The following is a 24,160-nucleotide window of genomic DNA, read 5'->3' on the forward strand; positions in this document are numbered from 1 at the left end:
AATTAGGCTTAATAAGCGGTATAAACTGAAGGTTGTACAGGCCTATGCACCTACATGTAGTTATGATGACCAGGCAGTTGAAAGCTTCTATGAACATGTAGAATCGGCAATGCGAAAAGTAAAAACGCAGTATACTGTACTAATGGGCGACTTCAATGCCAAGGTAGGGAAAAGACAGGCAGGAGACAAGGCAGTAGGTGACTATGGCATTGGTTCTAGGAATAGCAGGGGGGAGTTACTAGTTGAGTTTGCAGAGCGCAATAACTTACGAATCATGAATACCTTCTTCAGCAAACGGAAGAACCGGAAATGGACATGGAAAAGTCCTAACGGCAAGACTAAAAATGAAATCGACTTCATAATGTGTTCAACCCCCCCCCCCCCCCCCCCCCCCCATTGTGCAGGATGTAGAGGTAATCGGGAAAGTGCGATGCAGTGACCACAGGATGGCGAGGTCCCGAATTAGCCTAAATCTGAAGAAGGAACGCAATAGATTAGTAAGAAAGAAACCCATCAACGAATTAGCGGTCAGGGGGAGGGCAGAAGAGTTCAGGATCTCGCTACAGAATAGGTATTCAGCTCTAACTGAGGATGCCGACATTACCCTAGAGGCAAGGAACAATAATTTCAGAAATATCATTACTGAGTGCCCGGTAGAGATAGTTAGAGAGGATACCGGTAAGCTGTCTAAGGAGACGAAAGATTTGATTAAGAAACGCCAGAGTATGAAAGCTTCCAATCCAACAGACCAGATAGAATTGGCCGAGATATCAAAGCTAATCAATAAGCGCAAGGTAGCCGATATAAGGAAGTATAACATGGACAAAATTGAGCATGCTGTAAAAAACGGAGGAAGCCTTAAAGCGGTAAAGAAGAAATTGGGCATAGGCAAAAACCAGATGTATGCGATAAAGGACAAGGTGGGCAACGTCATCACTAATATGGACAAGATAGGCAAAGTAGCCGAGGAGTTCTATACAGATCTCTACAGTAGCCAAAGTAGTCAGGACTGTAATGAGATTGGCGATAGGGAAAAACAGTCAGACGTTCCACCAGTGACGAAGGACGAGGTCAAGAAAGCATAGAAACTATGAAAAGGGGGAAATCAGCTGGAGAGGATCAGATAACTACAGATTTGCTGAAGGACGGGGGGGATATCGTGCTAGAAAAACTGGCCACCCTGTATACGAAGTGCCTGGTGTCATCGACGGTACCGGAACCATGGAAGAACGCAAACATTATCCTCATTCACAAGAAAGGGGACTCTAAGGACCTTAAAAATTACAGACCAATCAGCTTACTCTCTGTTACGTATAAGGTATTTACTAAGGTAATCACTAATAGAATCAGGACAACCTTAGACTGCAATCAAGCAAAGGATCAAGTAGGGTTTCGGAAACGGTACTCTACTATCGATCATATCCATACCATCAATCAGGTGATAGAAAAATGCTCGGAATATAACCAGCCCTTATACATAGCATTCATTGATTACGAAAAAGCATTTGACTCAGTTGAAACCTCGGCGGTGATGCAGGCATTGCGAAATCAGGGGGTAGACGAGCCGTACGTGAAAGTTCTGGAAGATATATATAGTGGCTGCACAGCAACCATAGTTCTGCATAAAGAAAGTAACAAAATTCCCATAAAGAAAGGTGTTAGGCAAGGAGACACAATCTCCCCAGTACTATTCACAGCTTGTTTAGAGGAAGTATTCAGAGACTTGGAATGGGAGCAGTTAGGGATAAGGGTAGATGGAGAATACCTCAGTAATCTGCGATTTGCTGATGACATTGCCTTGCTAAGCAACTCGGGGGATGAACTGCAAATAATGATTGATGACCTAGACAGAAAAAGTAGAAAGGTAGGCTTGAAAATCAATATGCAGAAGGCTAAGGTAATGTTCAACAGCCTCGGGAAGGAACAGCAGTTTACATTAGGTAGCGAAATACTGGAAGTAGTAGGCGAATATGTCTACTTAGGACAGGTAGTAACCGCAGATCCGGACCATGAAAAAGAAATAACAAGAAGAATAAGATTGGGATGGAGCGCATTTGGCAAGCACTCACAGATTATGACTAGCAGCTTACCGGTATCGCTCAAGAGGAAAGTATACAACAGTTGCATCTTGCCTGTACTCACCTATGGGGTGAAACGTGGAGGCTAACCAAGAGAGTTCTACTTAAGTTGAGGACAACCCAGAGGGCTATGGAACGAAAAATGGTAGGCGTAACATTAAGAGATAGAAAGCGTGCAGAGTGGGTCACAGAAATAACTCAAGTTACCGACATTCTAGTGGAAATGAAGAAGAAGAAATGGACATGGGCAGGACATGTAGTGCGAAGAGAGGATAACCGATGGTCGCTGAGAGTAACAAACTGGATTCCAAGGGAAGGAAAGGGTAGCAGGGGGCGGCAGAAAGTTAGGTGGGCGGATGAGATTAAGAAGTTCGCAGGGGTCAAGTGGATGCAGCTAGCACAGAACCGGGTTAAGTGGAGAAATATGGGAGAGGCCTTCGCCCTGCAGTGGGTATAATCAGGCTGATGATGATGAAGGGCGTTAAACAGAAATTAGGTGTTAAGTGGAAGTTAGTTTGCTTTTTCATCTTTGAAATTTCTGCTTAACGCCGAGGACGTCGTCACACTTCCATTAACAATGCTTATGTTTAACATACCTTTGGGCCCACGTAAGCTTAACGAAACAAAAACTATGTAGGCTTCAGAAATGAGCACGATGTGATTTCACTTTGAATGCAATCCCCCCGAACCACCAGCTAGCCCTTTCGATTAGCGGTCGGAAACACTGCCGGTCAGACAAGCACCGCATATTTTTTGGAAATTTTTCATCGATATTATATCACTTGCAGTGCGAACAAAATAGTGTAAGGCCAATATTTGATCTTAGTCTACATGTGCGATAGAAAAGGTCATATCAGACACTGCTGAGAAAAAAAAAAGATCAGGAAAAAGAGCTTTAAGAGCGTCGAAAATAAATGGCGCTGTTAGATAAGAACAAACTACTGAGTAATGTTCAATTGGCCACAAAAGAAATGAAAACCATGAGGAAGGGCTCAGTAGCAATGATTTAAGTGATGGTTGTAATAATGACGACTGCTATGATAAAGAGCCGGCCACAAACCGCAACTAACATCTGCTCCAAAGGCCTGAAAGTGCTCCATAGAACTCGTGCGCCCACATCGATGCTTATTTGAAGCACTGGAAAGTTATGTTTCTTTGAACGGCGCTTTAAAGAAGTTACAGAAGATACAAAAGATAAAGTGTACAAGGAGAAGAAAAAAAAAGCAAAATACTAACAGCAGCGATTACCATAAGAAAAAGAAAACAGGGCGACGAAGTAAGTCTGCTGCTGCAAAATAAAGGGAAATCAGGGTGAAGGAAAATTGCCATTTGCGAGCAGATTATTAGCTGTAATTAGAATATATTGTGAGGTTTTATGTATAGAAAAGACGCACTTCTATGAAGGGACCCCATTGTGTAAGACTAAAAAATAATCTCCACCATCCCGGAGTTCTTTAACGCCCAGCACATGCGAAACGCAGTTGCCACGACCCGTTTCCTCCGGGCAAGTGATTGAATGCCGTCACATCTGAGGTTCCGCGTTGGCATAAGTTGGAAATTCTTCACAGATATAAACAAAAGACAGCGTCAGGAGAACACTTGAGAGGCCCAGCCTGAAAACGATTTCAGAGCACGATTAAAATATCTTATAAGGATACTGTTGCACTCGATGGTGAGTTCGTTATGCTGCTTTTTAACGCGCAGGCTCAGGTTCCGACCTCGACCCCTGGTGGACGTGAGGGAGGTGAACATGACGACCAAGGTCTTGGGCCAGCACATTTCGATGCCCATTGGATTCGCACCCGCAGCCATGCACGCGCTGGCGCACCCGGACGGAGAGACGGGAACCGCATTGGGTATGCATGTTATAATAATGGAGGATGCATTTTCCAGCCCGTAATCTACTCAAGATTTTATCAGCGAAAGAGTTTCTATAAAGCGGCGCGTTGCGGCTTAGAATGTGAATCGACCAAAGCTGTCAGTACCTTTGCTTTAACCCCATAGGCTTGCATACTGCCGCAGAACCACGCACACGCTATGCGCTCCTCAGACCTCGTCATAGCATTCCCCCTTCTCGTTCCACGGTTTCCACACTCCGGGTTCTCGTATTTCTCCGCTCTCCAATCACAACAAGCCAATCATATTGCCTCACCAAGGCTTGAGTGTTTATGTGAGTTACCATTTCAAATGCCACGATCATCAAAGAAAACACGGTGGTAGACGCCCTTGCATTGACATCAAAAACACATGAAGTAACGGAGCCGACAGTATCGTCCGAGGCAACTGCAGGAGCGCGGCTGGGAGTCCTCACGTAGCACGCCAAGCAGCAACAACGACATGAGCCCTAAACACTAGTTGGAGACAATGAACATGACCGGAAAAGGCTTGCTTTCCGGCCACAGATGCTCTGGCAAATGCAGGACAACTCAACTCCCAGCCACTGAGCCATTTTTCGCACCTTCACATGCTCATGAAGCCACCACCCTTCTCACATCCTCTCTTCTCCCTTCGCCGGAGCAACCTCTTCGGAGGAAAGCTCAGCCGCATAATAGTTTGGACGAGTCGGGGAAACATGGTCTGGGAGGAATCGACCGAAAGACGAAGACGTGGATTAAGAAACTCCACGTCTTGGTCCACGTCTTTTCACGGCACTCCATTCTTCCCAGATCATATTTAAACCCTGTTAAGACCACATTCAAACCCCCGCCAATGATTAACGCTTTGCCAGAAGGAGACAAGTCCTCGATCTTACCGCAATATTGTCTAGCGCATTGAGGCCCTTCTCTAACCTCTGTTACTTTTGTTTTATATTCTGCAAGGTGCCCATCTCTCTACCCTTTCACTACCGTACCACACTGGTAACATTACTCTGTTTTAATTGTGCTATCTGTGCCCTGTCTTTGTGCACCGCCCTTCTGCACTGAAGATGGACAAAAAGGCAACAATGACAGAAGTAGCACCTCCTTTGAAAAACTGAATGTTTCATATCAAATTAAGGACTAGACGTTATTTATAAATTGGTTTTCTCTGTACTGCTTTTGCATAGGCCGCTGTGTTCATACAGCTTCTCTCAACACACTCTTCCAAAAAGACTGAATGATTTTATTAGCATCTGCGTTGTACAAATTGGAATGTCTCCGGTAGAAATTTACGACCAACGTTTACAAAAACAGAAACATCCTGCATGCATGCGTGCGCGCGCGTGTGTGTGTGTGTGTGTGTGTGTGTGTGTGTGTGTGTGTGTGTGTGTGTGTGTGTGTGTGTGTGTGTGTGTGTGTGTGTGTGTGTTGACAGTTCGGGACGGAAGTGGGTCGCACTTTTCTCGCCCAGTAAATTCAGGCTGAAAAATAGTGCGAACATTCATATGAGCAATCGTCGTTTATATTTTATGGCTGCCATCTAGTGCCTTTTAATGGAGCGGGTTTTGCGCACCTGAGGTACTTGCTGCTGTTCTGCGGCAGCCTCCTCCGAAAACCCGCACGGTTTGTGTTCACGCTAGTCATAGCAGCATTCTCCAATGGCGCAATGCCTCCTCCTTCTTTCTTGTGGTGCAACAGTGACTCAAGTGCCCGTGCATTTGTGTCTACACACGTGGCTGTCTAACCAGAGCCGCGCTGCGGGCGAAATGAAGAACGAGGGACTGAAATGAGGAAGAGAATAATTATCTTAATGGAGGGCTTGAGGAATGATTTCGACAACCTGAGGTTTGTCAGCGCTTAGTGCCATACCAAAGCGACCGAGTGTTTTTTGTACTTCGTCACTTTCGAAACGCGGCTGCTGCGGCCCTAAGATCGCATTGCCTTGCAGCGGCGTTTGCAGGCAGCGTCCCCAGGTCGTCAGCTCGCTAGTTTATAGCCGCCGTGAGTTTGTGGTTGTGGCCTATCTATCTTCAAGCATCAGGAAAACGACAGCCGACTCTCGGGGGCACCTCTGTGAGCGCCGCTGCCGCTCTCCTACGCTCAGCCTTACGCTTCTTCCCCTCACACCTTCCCTTTTCTTCCCACCGCCCAACCCAGTTCTCCTCTCATTCTATATTTATCTATGCACGATAATGGAGGAGCTCAAATGCAAACCCGAACCTTGCCTGCAGTTTTCCTGTGCGTTTTTGTATATCTTATTCCTGCACGCTGGTGTTAAGGTTCCAAAACTGAATAATCTACTCTGGCGCAACTTTCTCCAGAACAGAACAAGGGATAATTAAAGGAGGTAAAACAAGATAATTTTTGACGGTGCAGAACAGGAAGAAAATTTAATTTGGGTGTAAAACTACACCAGCGCGACCTCAAGGTGGTAGCGAAGGTTGCCACTCTCACAGTTTTACGCTAGGACAAGGGCACTGAATAGATATGTCTCGATGCAGAAAAATGGGAGTCTCACTTCTGTGAAGCAAATATTAGTTATTATATATTGTCATCGACAAGACGTAGCCAAGTTCGGATGTGGAAACAATCTTTAAAAGACAAATGCATTCATATTAGGCTCTTTCTCAGATTTATGCCTTTTTTTTTTCTTGCTTTGGCATGGTACTTTAAGGCAGCTTCTTGAGAAGCACCTTGCAGATAGCCCTTTCTTAAGATATGTTGTCAACAATGTTCATATATAAGGTGTGCAAACAGGTATTTTTTTTTAGAAAACATAGTGCTGCGAGCATATGCGACGGAGATTATCAGGTCCGGATTCCTTAAAAATGTTATGTGATGCCTTCTGGTAAGTTACAGGCAAACGTGTAATAGGCACAATGCATTAAATAAAAACATCCTATTGCAGGTAACTTGACTGCTGCTGCTCGCCTTGGCCGAGGCAGCACTCTTGTTGCCTCATAGTTCTAAGCTTCTCAGGGAAGCCTTTATTCGGATCTCGAATATGTATCTGTTTCCCTCCTCCGAATGTAAATATATCTTGAGCACAGGCCAAAAGGAAACACCACTGAAAACACTTCACCAATACAAACTTCGATGAGGGGACATCGTACCTAGAATCTGTATAATGATGGCGCCATATGCCTCGTTACCTAAAATAAAATTAACTCAGAATGGCTTTCCCGGTGTTCCCACGTTAAGAAGTTGCTAAGCCGTCGTATTTTTTAAAAAAGATTTTATAGTTTTGGTGATAAATGAACTCGGTGTCTCGAAACCTTTCCGAAGTCACTAGATGCACGAAGCTGTACTGAATTCAATTTTTCTTTCACATTTTTGCAGCCGCCCAGGCTGCTGGAACAGTGATGATCCTAAGCTCATTCAGCACCACGAAGCTGGAAGACGTGCGCATGCGCGCTCCCCACTGCCTGCTCTGGTTCCAGGCGTACCTCTTCCGGGACCGGTCCCTCACCGAGTGGCTGGTCAAGCGGGCCGCTCGCTCGGGCTACTCGGCCATCGTCCTCACAGCAGACTCACCCGTGATCGGCCATAAGCTGGAACCGGTCAGGAACCGCTTCGTCCGCCTTCCCAACACTACGTGAGTCCATGAAAAAGTTGTGTATCTGCTCGCAGCTTTGCAGGACAAAAGATCCGAATACGAAAGCTTGAAGGGCGTCTGATGCCTGTAGTCTGATGTGACAGTAGGGGTATAACCGCAATGCCTAATGTAGAGAAATGGAGAAACTAGACATTCTTTCGCTGCAACGATCACGGTCTAGTTGATGTGTTCGCGCAGAAATTGTAGAAAATGATATTTTGCAGGAGAATTGATCCTTAGGCAAGTATTCCAGAGCTGGAATATTTCGCTTATATGTTAAAGCTATATGTACTGAAAGCCAGAATAATAGACACATTTAGCAGACCGTGTTCCGTTTTGCCGTATGCGTTACCGGAGTTGCGTGACCCATCCCACCGACAGTGCGCACGCGCTTCATTCGTCCTGACACGTGGCAGCTGGCCTTGAGGTTGCCAGAGGGCGCTAGTTGTCCGTCAGCTTTAGAATCACTGGACAAAATTCAGAGTACCGCACTCGTTTTCCACGCGCAGCCGGCTCGCCTAATGGCTGATGCGCGTCACGTGACTTCGCGTCGCTATATCCCTTCCAAGCGAGTGCGCGGAATATGTGTCTTGCGCGGGAGTTCCTTTTTTCCCGATTGTTTCTCGCAGTGTACACGTGAGAAATTCTGCTGTGCCTCTGGTGCGGCATCAGGCCTGAGTCTGGAAATGCGTTTTCTCTGTGTCTTAACGTAAAGAGTGATCTGCATCAGCGGTAGGTGTGGCTTCACAGAACCGACCAGGAAAAATTCATGCCATCAAGGAACACCTGTATTGTTAGAAATACGCTGGTTCATTGATTTCAAACTTTTTTCGTTTAGTGGCCAAAGAAGCACACGAAATATTTAACATGAACATAGTTCGCCTAATGGCAACATGTGTTTACTTACTTGGGAACAGAGCGCAGAACTGGATGCAGCACAAGAGAACGAAGGTAGACAGGACGGAGTGCTGAACTAACAACTTTTATTTTCGAAAGAAGGTGACCCGTATTTAAGCGGTGCCTATCAGAACACGTGATCAAGGCATGGAGCAAGAAACTCCTGAAAAACCTTTCTTGAAGAAAAAAATGCCAAAGACAACAAAAATGTTATGAGGGATAAGCTCTGATCAATAATTTCTGCTGCATGAAAGTTATCTCCAGCCGATAACCAAACAGCCAAAGCAAAGAAAAAGAAAATGAACATGAATAAAAGGCTTTTAAAATGACGCATGCCCAGAACTATACAGCAACGCATGCTGCTAAATACCAACAAAAAAAGAGAGATAAACATTTAAAAGCAAAAAAACACAACAACAATGTTTGTACAAACAAGAATGTGAACATGGCACTAACCGCAATGAAAAGAGGTAAAAATGTTTGCATGCTCAGAAATAAAACATTGACAGGACTGTGAGCATGACAATAACAGGATAAAAGCCCCCCAAAAAAAACACGGCCGAAAAGGATCAACAATAATAAATGACTAAAAAACACAACCAAAAAGAGGTGAAAGTTTTCGAACACTGTTAAAATCTATAATATCTTGAAAGAAAGGCTACTTCTATTTCTGACAGTAAAATTGAAGGCATGCTCACGCACTGATCATTCATCCTTTGAATGCTGGCAGCTTCCATAATCTCACGTGTTAGCTTATCAACGTGTCTCCCTATCACTGAGGTGTTTTCGAATACTGGTAAGCATCTTGATTCCTCATGTTCACAGTCCCTGCAGTGAATGCCTAGATGGCGCGACGTTTGAACGGTTACACTGTATTTGTGTTCTTTCAGTCTCTCGTTTAAGCAACGACACGTCTGACCAATGTACTTTTTTCTGCAAGACAGAGGAATCGAATAAATAACCGACTTAGAGCACTGGGCTGCTGGTGGCGTGTGGTGCAAATGTTCCTTACTTTTTTAGGTTTATTTATGCAATTGTAGAGACGTGCTAAGCGCTCTGAGGCACTGAAAACTACTTCTACACCAACGTTTTTTCCAATTTTTCTCAGGTTGGGGGAATTTGGTGCTTGTATGGCACAACAACCAAATTCTTTCTGTGCATCTGTTGTCTTTCAGCTAAAGGTCTTTTTGACGTATTCAGCACACTTTCAGCAACAGAGGCCAAAAGCTTAGGAGGGTCGCTCCGAAGTGTTTGCCGGTTCACCAACACACTTATCTTTTCCCATCGATTGCGGACTAAAGTAGTAAAGTTAGTGACCACATAATCACTGGTGGTACTGTTCTGAATAAACGTACTAAACTCTTTCAGGTTTGCTAGCTTCAAAACATGTTCGAAGTCTACGAATGCGGTCACTCGCCGTTCAGACGGCGGCTGGGTCCGGTGGTCTGGAAGGGAAATGGCGCCCGCGGGCACCTTTGCGGTACTTTGAAAATTTCCAGTGACTCTAGTCAGATTTGCGCATGCCCACCGCGTTGGGACCAATCAGAGCGAGAGCACTGTCAGCGGAGGTGATCCCGAAACTCCAGTAACGCAGACAGCAACAAGCAGCAGGAACTGCTAATGGTTTCTGATATCCCCGGATAGCTAGTGCTCATTTAGATACTCAAATAGATAGCTATAGTGCTGATTGTACGGGTTAGACAAGACGAGAACGTAACATTCGGTACAGCCTCTTCAGACAGCTTCCGTGTGAAAGTGTGACAATACTATATATCTAGCCGCTATTATGGTGCAAGTGTTTGTAAATTTATTGAAACTGTCCTTATAATATATATACGCACTGCTGACCCCGATATTCGGACCATGTCGATATAAAGCGACGAGTTTCCGAGTTTGCACGGAGTGTTAGCGACACGTAGTCGAAATGCATTCGAGGCTTCATCTGTGTTTATTTCATATAGATGCAATATTTCACCGCATCGGGACCTGTCATCCTCAGTTTCTGTAACCCGGTTGCATTCGACTATTATAACTGCTGTAACATCACTACATACGCGTCTCTAAGCACAAGGCAGCAAGTTATGAATACCACAAAGCGTTAACTAGATGCCCGTCTTGCACCCTTCAACCAATCAGCAATCGTGGCCTATTTCTATTGGCGCGTAGGGTACCTGGGTTAGAACCACAATGGCGAACAGTATATTTCTATTTTTCGTCTGTTCTACTCGCCGCCATTTTTATAGGTATCGTCGGGCCTTGTCAGTGCCAACAGCAGCAGGAACACGAGTCGGATTTTCGAGTTATGGAGCCAACAATGCTTTCACGTTAAAAATGTATTCGAATAGGGTGACGTTCTACAGACAAAAATTATCTAGATATTTCGCAACAGCATGACCACGGCTGACGAATAGGAAATGCGATAAAGGGCCTTTCGTAGACTCGTCTTTGTTTTCGCATATGCTTTGATTTGCGAAGCCAGCTCTCAGTAGCGCTTGTCATGAAGAGGTACGACAGTTGGGACGTTCGAGACTGGTGCTAATGGCCTCATGTCAGGTCTTCGTGGCAACGCTGAGGAGTTTCAACGCGTTTGTTTCAGGTTTAGTCCACGAGGCGGAGCCTAGCATGTCTGGGTCCCGGCTCGGCAGTCAGCTATGGCTTCATTAGCGGCACCGTTCACCTCATTACGGTTGCACGCCGGTCCAGTTAAATATATGTTGAGTCATGGTTCTCGCAACGCATTCTCACTGATGGTGTCACGCAGGTTCGCCAACCTGAAAGGCTGGCCAGAGGTGTCGAGCTCCAAGTCGAGCTCCAGAGAACAAGTAGACGACTTCATTTCTCGTTCTGTCTCCTGGAACGACATTGGCTGGCTAAAGACGATCACCGGTCTTCCAGTGGTCGTCAAGGGAATCCTCACACGTGAGTTACGACTGAACTAAGCCCAGACATTTCGTGCTGTTTGTTAAGTTATGAATTGGCATTTTATTCACCGTGACCCGCTGCTGTTTGCAAGGGACTAGTTTCGGTCAAGTTGAGAAAAGCGGATTTTTACCTTGTTCGCACCATGTTCCATGAAAACCGATACATACATACATACATACATACATACATACATACATACATACATACATACATACATACATACATACATACATACATACATACATACATACATACATACATACATACATACATACATACATACATACATACATACATACATACATACATACATACATACATACATACATACATACATACATACATACATACATACATACATACATACATACATACATGCATACATACATACATACATACATACATACATACATACATACATACATACAGTGCACGTTAAAGAACCCCAGGTGGTCGAAATTACCGGAGTTCTCCACTACGGCGTCTCTCATAGCCTGAGTTGCTTTGGGACGTTAAACCCCACAAACCAACCAACCAACCAGCATACATACATACATACATACATACATACATACATACATACATACATACATACATACATACATACATACATACATACATACATACATACATACATACATACATACATACATACATACATACATACATACATACATACATACATACATACATACATACATACATACATACATACATACATACATACATACATACGTGCGTTCGTACGTACGTACGTACGTCCGCCTGCCCTTCTCGCTTCGCATCGCGGTTGCATTTATCCATGTGACTCGCCGTTCGTCTGATATAAGCACGGGCGCTGCTGGGTGCTTCGGAGGACTATAGAACAACCGGTTACAGGAACTAGTAATTGGGCTATGAACCAAAGATGCCACCCCGAATCTAACCATACTACAGATGTTTTGCGTCGTTTAATATTTGGTCATATTAAGAAAACCGCAGAATAGAAAAGTAGTGTGACCATGCTAATTAAGTATAAGTGTCTGCCCATAAGTGAAATGGATACTTCGCCTTCTTTTCCCGTAACTTAAAGAAAAAATGTTAGCCCCGCTGCGGTGGTGCAGTGGTTAAGATGTCCGACTACAGTGCCGGCGCACCCGGGTTCGATCACGACCGCCGGCGGCTGCGTTTCGATCGAGACGGAACGAGAGACGTTGGTGTGCTGTGCGATGTCAGCGCACATTAAAAATCCCCAGGTGGTCTACTACGGCTCCTCATTCTGGCTATCCACTTTAACGCCCACCTTGCTCCCTTCCCTTACGGCGTGGTTCAAGTATCCATAGAAACAAATGTGACAGATACTGCGCCTTTTCCTTCTTGTGAACCAAGTATTCAAAGGAAAATTATTTAAAAAATGGGGAATGAAAAGGCGTTGTTACAGGGGTTTTTCTGAGTTCTCTCAAGACGAAGCTTTAATATGTGTACCCACATTCAAACCGTTAAACCATGCACAACCAAACTCAACGCAGCTTTCGCTCATATCACTAGGTTAAAGCCTTTTTAAACACCACATACATTTAAATTATCGCAGCCAGGTGGTTAGTTCCAATGAGGAGTTTGAAACTATGAACAAGATGCCACATTAGTTTTTGAAACAACGAAAAACATCCTAAATTCCAGCCGCGCGAAAAATTCAGACGCTTTTTTCATATGCAACTAAAACTGAACGCCACAGAAGAGTAGGAAGCCTAAAGAAGCAATAAATTATGCTTAGTCTCTGGGAAGCTCTGAAGTCCGCCGATTTAGGAAGCTCTGAAAAGAAGTGACATCTGGTGGTGACCTGTCGTAGTAGAAACTGTGCCAAATTTGAACATTCTGATGTTTCATGCCCACCTTATTCTACTCCAGAGAATAAGAACCGGAATGTGATGAAATAGCCACTTATGATCACATATTGCAGAATTGTAAAGAGGAGCCGTCCCCGGAATCTCTAATACAAGTTCCTACTCTAGAGCAATGGGAGGCCGTGTTGGACAGCTCAGGTCTGGGAGTTCAAACCCGGCTCATTGAATGGGCTACTCAGGTCGCTTCCAGCCGTGAACTCATAGCCTCCCAGAACGGATCATATGAATTGTCTTTTCTGACAAAATACATGTTTTGCAATACAAATATTACACGATGGTGCGCAACACCGCTTGCAGTTCGAACTATTTTGCAAAATTCGGCACTTTTTGTTAAGGGTAATCCTATTGATATAGTTAGCTGTTTTTAAACTCTAAGTGTAATTTTCTTAGAACATATGAGCTAGAACTTGCGAAGTAAATATTGTAACTGATGAGCTTACACGCGTATTAGGTCTACTTTAGTGTAATCAAGAGTCTCTACTAGTAAAAACAAAGCTTCTTTTTTGCCACTCATAGTTTTGGTCATCAGTAGAGTACTATTTACTAATATGGGGTACAAACTTTCACCAACATCAAAATATGGCGTATTAAAAATAAAATAGGAATTACCTTTAACATGCCTTTCGAATGCGTTGTTAATATTCTGCAGAAAATTGGCTTTGTTACTGTAGATAACTACACCGATTTTAGAAAGGTTCCAGCTGAATAAAGTCTAGAAAACATGTCAAACTTGTACACGTTGGCTAATGTAGGTACCCGTATAGGCGCTTACGAAACAAGGCGCTCTGAAAACTACAATATAACTTTTAGCAGGACAAGTTACAGAAAACAAAGGTTGCGCTTTATACTTCCTAGACTGTTGAATAACTTTCATGGAAGCGATATCAATATCGAAACTATTACGTTTACAGGAGGAAGAAGATTTTTTATAGTCATTTTTGTTTTTGATATAGCTAGCGTATGTCCAAGTTAATGCTGTCGTTGTCAATATTTTCTATTTTCTAGTTCCATTCTTCATGCAGAAGGTACGAATTTCGTCTAGTGCATAGTGTTTTGCTCTTGGTTTTAGAAATCTGGCGTATCAGCCCGATTCTTCGGCACGTTCAGGTTGCGCTGATATTTATTTAGCAGCAAACGGTATGTTTAATAACGAAACAATTCGCACATAAAAATGAAATTTATGTTAAGGCTGCCATTTAATTGAAGAACGCGATGTCGAGACCGATGAAGATTCGAGATCACAGCTGGGAGTTAGTGGTGATATAGAGCAGCTTCAGAGATCCATGATAAAATATCACTCCGGAATTCACAGCAGTTTGCGGGAACTTGTGGAGGCGATGTTACTTGCATTTCAACTCTCTTTTGCCGTTCGTATTTTATGATTTATAAAATCTTTGTTTTGAGAAAACATCGAATCTGGTGTTTTAAAGTGCGATTTCCTATGAGTTTGTGAGCAGCGTTGCTTTAAAGCAAGTGACCATTGTTCGCCATTAACGATCTCTATGGCTATAGATATTTTCATTGTCTTCGCAGGAGAGGCAGCCATCTCGGCCTACCATCACGGCGCCGACGCTGTAATAGTGTCGAACCACGGAGGCCGACAGCTAGACGGATCTCCAGCCTCAGTGCGTGTTGCCCCTTTCCATTAAAGTCCCGCCGAGATGGAAGCGAACAGCTGCGGTCATTTTTTCGCTTCGCAAATGCAAGGGAACTGCGAAATATATGTTCAGCTTGATTAATGCCGGGCAGAAAACGGCAGGATTTAGATGTAAAAAAAAACTCTTCTCACCTCAATTCTCCTCGTTATCATAGTGAAACAGTGCAATAGCACATGCACACAGTATTTTCTACTGTTGTTGCAATACCCTGTCAGCTTCCTATGCAATTAGGTGTACACATTAGCTTCTTATAGATCAACTAAAATAGTACCAGGTGTGGTATTAAATCAGAGCACACCTTAATTACTCCCAAGGCGGGAAGCCTGAATGCAACTGACCGGCACTTGAGGTCATCTGATGTTTTTAGGGTTGTGTGCACACGTGCATTTGCTCCAGGAGCAAGTTGATTGGATTGCACTAAATCCAGTTATTATATAACGCGATGGCATTAAAGGCCCCTCCGTCGAAAATCCGGTGTCGGCGCCGGCGTTGTGAGCGAGAAATCACGAGCAAGGCGCTGGCAGGCGGTAGCGGGCAGCTTTCATGGGTGCCTCACAATGCATTTGGCAGGAGCTGCCAACTCAGGCCTCTCCTTTCGCATGGAAGGGTAATATCAGAATAATCCTGCCAGGCCTTTGCATTCACGTTACCCCTATGCCAACCAGGAACGCTCATAAGGCTTGGTTGAAGCGGGACTTTGTATGTGGGTCAGTAGCTTATATGTTATCGCGTCATACCCTTAAATATAGAGCTTAAGTGTCCCCCATTATATTTACTTTAATATCCATAAAGAGGGGAGATGTGCGGAGAAGTTCTGTTATGGATTACGAATCCATGAACACTAACGAAGCCAGATGCGAAGCAATATTGTCATTCTCTCTGTCATTCCCATTGTCGAAAGAAGTGCTCTTCACAAAACTGGCAGAGATGATGGTACTCGTGTTCCTTCCAGGTAATTTTGAGAACCCTTAGATGGAGTTCATTCATCCTTACAGACCCTCCCCTTACTCTAAAGTATCTAAATTATTCCTGTTCGCGGTTTGTACTAGCCGTCGGCAAAAACGATCCTTTAAGTGCCTTCTCACCATATGGGCCTCACTTCTTATGCTTCTGAGAAAACAGGTTGATTCTTATTAGCCGACGCTTCGCTTGGAGCTCTGCCAGATGACACGGTCTTGCTTGAGCCGACATTTTAAGACCTCAAGAACAAGCCATAACACAGCAGAAAGGACCAAAATAGGATGAAGACGGAAAAGAAGTAACTGTCTTCATTGCACACGTCAACTAACTCGAAAACCATTTTGATTTTCACGGCATTCCATTCTTCATCATCATCATCATCATCATCAGCCTGACTATACCCACTGCAGGGTGAAGGCCTCCCCAATATTTCTCCAATTAACCCGGTTCTGTGCTAGCTGCATTAACTTGAACCCTGCGAACTCCTTAACATCATCCGCCCACCTACCTTTCTGCCACCCCCTGCTACGCTTTCCTTCCCTTGGAATCCCGGTTGTTACCCTAAGCGACCATCGGTTATTCTCTCTTCGCACTACATGTCCTGCCCATGTCCATTTCTTCTTCTTAATTTCCGCTAGGATGTCGGTAACTTGACATATTTCTCTGACCCACTCTGCACGCTTCCCATCTCTTAATTTTACCCCTACCATTTTTCGTTCCATAGCCCTCTGGGTTGTCCTCAACTTAAATAGAACCTTCTTGGTTAGAACATTTCAGCCCCATAGGTAAGTACAGGTAAGATGCAACTCTTGTATACTTTCCTCTTGAGCGATACCGGTAAGCTGCTAGTCATAATATGCAAGTGCTTGCCAAATGCGATCTATCCCAATCTTATTCTTCTTGTTATTTCCTTTTTATGGTCCGGATCTGCGGTTACTACCTTTCCTAAGTAGACATATTCGCCTACTACTTCCAGTACTTCGCTACCTATTGTAAACTGCTCGTCCTTCCCGAGGCTGTTGAACATTACCTTAGTCTTCTGCATATTGAGCCCACCTTTCTACTTCCATTCTTGGCGCTACGTAAAGTGAGCAGCACCTTTCTGTTGCCTTTTTCATAGATCGAAGCCCTTCCCGAAATTGTGTCGGCCGTGGGTGGCCGCCTGGAAGTGTACCTGGACAGCGGGGTCCGAAGCGGCGCTGACGTGGCCAAGGCACTCAGCCTCGGCGCTCGGGCTGTGTTCGTGGGAAGACCAATCGTCTGGGGACTGGCTTACGATGTGAGGATCCCGCTTTTGCGCCTCTCATTTACACTTGCCTACGCAAAGATCTGTAACATTAGAAAAAGAAACCAAAGTCACACCCATTGAGAAAACTTTGTTTTCCTTTCCTTCTTTCTTTGCTTTCTTTTTTTTTCTCTCCTACATGATGCTTTTCTCCAAGTAGGCTAATTGGACTATTAGTTATTGGCGAATTCAAATGAATAGATGTCATTCAATAACAGTAAAAAAAAAAACAACACACAACATTTTATTCCTTTTCGCATCACGCGCAAGCATGGAACGACTTGTCGAAATCATGTTTCATAATTCCGAACCGACATTACGCTCGATAAAGCTTATTAGCAGCCTGGAGTTGAAACGTAAGCTTCCCGATGCCACGTCGTTGGTCACGGTCGTTCACTTCTTATCGTTTATGAATGAAAAATAATAGTAAAGTGCCCAGCTTTGCCTTATCACTTATTTGCTAGTAGTTTGTGACGACTAAGGCAGCAATTAAAAGATCAATAAAAGACGAACTGCCTCGAAGGTTTCTGCGCACTCTTGTGTTTCACATACGCTTCTTATCCTAGCCTGTGAACAATTCGTTTTTTTTTTTTTTTTTTTTTGCTGTCATTATACGGTCGTTTTCCAAATGAAGGCCATATTCAGGAGGTTTTTCTCTCCTATATATATATAAAAAAACATATTTAAAATCGCTTGAATTCTGTATCAAGTATTTAAAGCATTTAAGAATGCGATGTTGCATTGTGTGCTCATATAAATAATAAAAGAAGAAATATGTAGCTCATAAAATCGTCCACGGAACTTCCTTCAGAGGATAGAGTAGCTATGAATATTTTAGACGCAATCTTTATATATCTTGTCATAGTTTCTCCGCGAATGTAACCTAACTAGAGGTCGTTGAATAACTCCCGTGATTTCTTTCCAGAGCATTAGATACTTATTTCACCGCGGCCGCTTAGCGCGATGAGACACCCTATCGCTACCGCGCCTGTGCGCCGCCAGCATAGCACGCGCTGATTGGTCACTGCGTGCCGAGTCCGCCGCCATTTGACGTGAACGTAGCGGCATCTGTCGCCTTCAGGGTGATCAGCGCATGCGTACTGTTACTCACGCGGTAGCGGTAGGCGGTAGGCGGCATAACGGTAAGCGGCAGCGCTGAACTCAGTATCTATCCAACTGCTTCGCACAAGACTCAGACAGAGGTGGCACTTCGTCATTGCTTATATTTCATACCGTGCGCAGTAAGCAATAAGAGCGGTATTTCTTGTTCTGCTCAAAGAGCCAGAGAGAGAAATATTGTGGAGGTCAGTGCAGCGAGAGGATCGGGAGAATTCGAAAGCATTAGCTCTGCCACGACGTTTATACCAACTACCTATCCCTATAGTTACCTTATAAATAATTAGCTTATATCTAACTACCCATCACGGAATATTGCTATGATTAATTGTTATCACTGCAAATCATTATTTTTAACATGTGTATTATCATTAACCATGATACTTTGAAAAAAACAATGCCTCGATATGACATCCCTTGGTGGTGACGTCGTCACATCATGCGACAGTTTTTGCGGATAGGTTTTGAGAACAGAACTTAGCCTAGTAAGGTTTTTGCCTTCTAAGAAGCTGAAATACTATTGTGGTTAATTAGGAACTAATGAATAAATCTTCAGTCACAGCTTGTCTTAGGCAAGAAATAGCTCCGCGCTTGCATTTGCATGTCTGGCGCACTCGAAGCAGCTGCGCAGCTATTTAAATACCTATTAGTGGTAGTGCAGCTCGTCGTTGAAGTCTGTAAGTTTGTATGCTTACGATTCTATACGTATCAAAGCTGTAGTGATAATCCCACTAACTAGTAAACGTTTAGAATTCGACGCAGCCACAATCTTGTTATCCTTTCCAATGTTTCCAAAGCAACCTTTCGCTGCTAGTTGTAGGAAAGATTTAATCACCTTTCTTTTTCTTCACAGGGAAAACAGGGAGTCGACAGGATTCTGGAAATCCTGAAGAGTGAATTTGAACGCACCTTGAAGTTGGTTGGTAAGTTGCCGGTAAATGCCTCTACGTGCATAGCGAAAGGCCGTTTCAAGTTCGAGTTCAGCGCTGCGCTGCGCTTATTTTACGCGCCAATTAACGTCCGAATGATCTTTAATTTTGAACCACCATGGCCGCGACGTTCGTTCCTAAATTTGAGAGATCGCAGGAATTTCTGTTGCCTGATGAACGGAAAAGTTTTCCCATATACTAGATTTAACTCTGTCTATGTCTATGCATTCGGCGAGAATTAAATACAAGAAAAGATAACAGCAAGTGACAGTAGGGGTAGTAAGCTTATACAATAACTGAGCACAGTACGTTGCTCAGCTTGCCTGTTCGTTCTTCACGAAAGTTTCACGTACTGCAAGTATGTCTACACGACAGCTAGGGATCCGATGTAGTTGGTTTTGTTAATTTACCTATATATTGGCACTGCAAATAATTGTTGGAGTTTGCAGGAATTGTTGTAATATGAGTATATGATCTGAGAAATTTTAGGGGACGCAGCTTTGTGGAAAGTAAACATATGTGAGCAGTACGTGCAATTATCTGGAGCCTTCAGTCTAGACAAGGAAGTGAAATAAATGGCCAGTAAAAACAAATCGGTCTAGTGGCAAATACATTGCACAGGTTGTCTGTGTGGGGTATAATTTTCTTCATCGAACCTTTTTATCTTTTTATTTTCTTGTTTCTGCCGTACTGCTAACTGTGGAATGGAGCTTGTTTTGTATGAAATATAAAAACATTGCCTTGTTAACTTACCACGCAGGGTGCCAGAATTCAAGCAGTCTTAACGCAGGCTTTGTGGTTCACCAGAGTCACTACGCCCGGAACCACTGGAGGAACTTTCCTCGGCAAGAACTGTGAACTCTTGAAAGCACACCTCCGCTGTCAGGACTTCTAGTTCAATGCTGCCCACGATAGCTAAAAGAAAAATCAGTTACAACGCGACATTGTATAAGTGAAAAAAGTAATTAAGAATTATATTCAAAATGCTGTAGCCTGTGGCTCGTTGTCGTTAGTATTTCAGTGTTGAGTTTGAATAAAACAATCTCGAAGTTAACCTTTCTTTGCGAAGAACTTTTCAGGACGAAATAAATCATGAGACAGTTTGCGTTTTGAATCCATCAGTTTGCATTAGCCGTGCCCAGAAGTTTTCTGCGGTTATTGTTATTCGGACACAGTACAATTTGCTTGTAATAAAGACCAAATTACAATGGTTTCTGAGCAGTACTGGTTACATGAGTGATTAATGAATGTAAGCGGCCTATTGCTATTACAGTAAGCAAGATACTCGCCTGGCAAACGCGCCTATACTTTTATGCAGTACATGTTGAAATAATTCCTAGCGTGGCGACACTGTGTAATAACTTCTTTATCTCCAGCCCTGAACACTTTCAAATTTACCATAGCTACTTTGAAGCAACATAGTTGTCGTTCAGAGTTGTGCATATATTATATCCCGATGACTCTGACAACTGCAGGGGCGTACCTTTCAGAGAACGGGCCTGCAAGCTAAACCACACGAACAATAGTTCGCGCATGCGCGGTTGCTCTGCACTCGTACACACCTCTAGATGGAGGGAAAAAAAGCGCGCACGAGCCGCGCACGTACTTCGAAAGGTTAAAAAATGCCGAGGAACCCGTAGCTGCTAGGTATCCTGAATTTTATTGTCAGATAGATTTCCCTGGATATTTGGTGTTTCCGGTTTCGAACCTCTGGACAGGACATAACATTCTGCAGCTGGTAAAATGTTTTATACAGCTATTTAGAATTCCTCTGGATCAGTGTGGCTGTGCCAACGTGGGAGCTATCCTTCAATCGGCCACGATATTTTCTCCGTCTTACTTCAACGCACATTGGGACAAAAAGATGAGTAGGCAGAGAGAAAATTTACGTTTTGAAGAAGGGTGACAAAAGCGATTGAGACTGCTGCTCACGTTTTTGCCAGGCCAAATACAGTCGAAAAGGGCTTGTTTTCTGAAGTGGGTACAAAATCTATAATTAAAAAAGTTTTTTTTATAAGAGTGTACTGCATGCCAGTGCCAAAACAAGAGTGAGAAAAGGAAAAATTGTAAAGACAACATAAACCGGCCGCATAAAAGCGCAAATGCGCAAAACACGCTAATAAAATTGTTAGAGCTGTAAGAAATGCGCCCACCCGGCGTGAACGCTGAAGGCGTAAATTAATGGCGTCATAAGTTTAACGTGAGGACTGGTCGCCACGGTTGGAAAACATGAAAACAAGCTTGCAATTCAATTTCATCCTCTCTAGAGATTGAAAGGGAGACAACAGGCAGATAATTCCAAATCACAAACGTCTTGAAAAAAAAAGAAACGATGAAATTTGCACAATTTAGAGCCCAGTATCAGGCATTCTTCTGCTGAATGCAAGACACGCAGTGAGTTGACATCCAGGCTGTTGTTCGCGAAAAGCAGACGATACGAGTGAAAAACCGCGATGGTTCCTTTTAAACGTCAAATGTTAAAAAGGAGCATTTATTTTTTCACGCCAGCATTTGTAGTGAGAACACACCTCTTGTGTAATTTCTACTAAATGCGACCAGACATCTGTTTTGTAATATGATTAGCTACGCACATGGACAGCCACGCATCAGCACAGAATTGCCGTATACTTGTGTTATCCTCTTTCCGTGCTTGTGTGTGCTTGTCTATATGTTCAACTGAGCCCATCAGTTGTGCACCAACCATAGCTGACTTTCATGCGGCGCTGAGATCGCCTGTGACACAAAGTCGCAGTCTATGCGGATCGGATGCCGCTTCATATAATCGAGCTGTAACCCACGATCACACTCCGGAGTGTCCCCTTCGCTTTCTTTCACGTGAAGTATTGAAGGCCTGCGTTAACAGCTGCAATTCATGCTCATGATTTAAGTTTTCCCAGCATCTAGCGTGAGCCTAGCACAGAGGATCGGTGATTTATATCGATCAGACAATACTGAATTCGCTTAGTTGCTTCGCTGAGGCAAGGCTGTAGACAGAATAGCGTGGAATGCAGGGATAGTGACCGCAAATTATTGATGATCTCGGAACTGAATGATTAAAGCCACTTTCGCTGACTAACAAGGGAGAACACGAAGAATGTTTGCCACCCCGGAATCGTGTGAATCAGCAAACGAAGCTTCAGACAATCGGGAACTCCGCTACTGAGGTCAACACGATAATTTGCCAACACCAAAATACAAGCAATACAGCGAGGACACGAACAGACCGCTGACTGTAAAGAAAAACAAAACGCGATAGAAGCTTAGTAAAAAAAAAGACGCAAAAGACCCCTCTGATTCCGTGTTTCCGTGGTTTTCGTTGCTTAACGGGAACTGGGGAGAACTACTGTCTTGATGTCTTGATGGGTTTTGATTACTTGTGTTTGCCTATGTACTCTTTCCGGGTTTTTTTTTTTGTCTTACCATTTTTTTTAAGCGCCATTCGGGGCACTGTGGGCCGCTTGCTTTTTATTGTGCTTAATCTGTGTGTGTACCATTGTGCTTTAATCTGTGTCGCGTATTTCTTTTTCTTAATGATATAATAATTTCCGCGTCGTACCATTTTGTTTGTTCATATATTAATTACCTTTGTATTTTTTGCCTGTTTCCTTACCTTTTATGTATACATTGCACTGTATAGATTTTATGTCCCCCTTACACAATGCCTAATGGGCCTGTAAGGTATTTTCAAATAAATACTGTTTCATTGCAATGCGGCAAAAGGATTGATGTGATATGGGGTCGGAAAAAGTCTCGTGATATACGGGAAGCAGCTCGCTAAAACTATTAAAACTATTTTCATCGTTTTTCGTTTTATTTCGAAATTTTAGCCTGAATGAATGTAAGACCACAAGCGTGTAATCTAGAGACGGCGCATTTTTCTTCCTGCTTTGTTTAAGCATTGATTCCGTATAAAGCCGTCACCAGCCGTCTTTGACGAAACGCGCGGGAGAGGACTCTATACCCCATAGTTTGCCAGCTGCGCAGGTGTGTTAGCCTCTTGGTGATAAATGAAGCCCGAACCAAGATAGAGACTGAAAACAGCGCCTAAATCTAAACTAAATCTATGATTTCAGTTCGTACTTAAGCTCTTCCATCAAGAAAACGACCGGCAGTTTCGCAGTCACCTAATATAGCCGGAATTAATAAAAAGGAACTAGAAATCCGATACCTCCACTCAGTCACTGTTTAAAATTAAACAAATTGTAACATTCAGTGCGTTTTACAATACCGACCATAATAAAAGAGGCAAAGCCTGAACACCTGTAGCTAGCAGGCGCCGACTGAACGCCCCAAATCAACGAGAAAAAAAAAATATAGTAGTTCCAGTAACAAAATTTCGCTTGCTCAAACTGCTCACTCAGCCGGTTACATAAAGGAAATTTGATAGTCAACAGGTTTATTACCGGAACAGATTTATTACCGGAACCTTGAATGTCCGGCAATCTCAAGCAATCAGCTTTATGTCCCGTTTTGGAAAGCTAAGAATAAGAGCTTGCTTTTCGGCTTACAGCGAAGTCTTTCTGCGGCTGTCTCTTTCTGCATTCCTATAATAACGATCCACTAAGTCCACCAGCGAATCCCCAAGAATGACACTTGTCATCGGACAACCTGTCAGCAGGCCCCTTTGTTCCAGACACCGACTTTACTCACCGAAACAAGCTACGACACTTGAACCAGCTGGTTGATAGAATGGATCCTTAGATGGAAGCGGTAAGTCTTTGAACGCATTGAAGGCTTCATCATGTTTCGCTGATATCGCTAGCTGCCACCGTCGTAACACAGCGTTCAGTCGGTGTATACCAGCTTCAGTTCGTTAACGCGCGCCATTTCGATCGCACTCCGTGCAATTGTAGCACTTATATATCGACATCCTTCTATACTGTCTATTTTATTTTATTTATTTTTTTGCTTTATAAGAGCCTTCTTCTTAAGCCACTCGACAAACGGCAGTAATTAGACCTCGAATGTTATTTTTATA

At 43.6% G+C, this 24,160-nt stretch overlaps 1 protein-coding gene across 1 annotated transcript in view; it reads left to right on the top strand.

Annotated features, from left to right (window-relative positions):
* LOC146190092 (2-Hydroxyacid oxidase 1-like) overlaps positions 1-22,974 on the top strand; it is a 28,541-nt gene extending 5,567 nt beyond the window's left edge. The window contains exons 3-9 of the mRNA XM_084604833.1: positions 3,783-3,934; positions 7,277-7,532; positions 11,191-11,348; positions 14,768-14,859; positions 16,973-17,131; positions 19,107-19,176; positions 19,943-22,974. Coding sequence (XP_084460959.1) covers positions 3,783-3,934; positions 7,277-7,532; positions 11,191-11,348; positions 14,768-14,859; positions 16,973-17,131; positions 19,107-19,176; positions 19,943-20,040 — 985 coding nt within the window. The 3' untranslated portion in view covers positions 20,041-22,974. The remainder of the gene's footprint in view (positions 1-3,782; positions 3,935-7,276; positions 7,533-11,190; positions 11,349-14,767; positions 14,860-16,972; positions 17,132-19,106; positions 19,177-19,942) is intronic.
* The last annotated feature ends 1,186 nt before the right edge of the window (positions 22,975-24,160 follow it).

The sequence above is a fragment of the Amblyomma maculatum genome, chromosome 5, assembly GCF_055883805.1.
Source record: "Amblyomma maculatum isolate TAMU_Amacu chromosome 5, ASM5588380v1, whole genome shotgun sequence".
NCBI lineage: Eukaryota > Metazoa > Arthropoda > Arachnida > Ixodida > Ixodidae > Amblyomma > Amblyomma maculatum.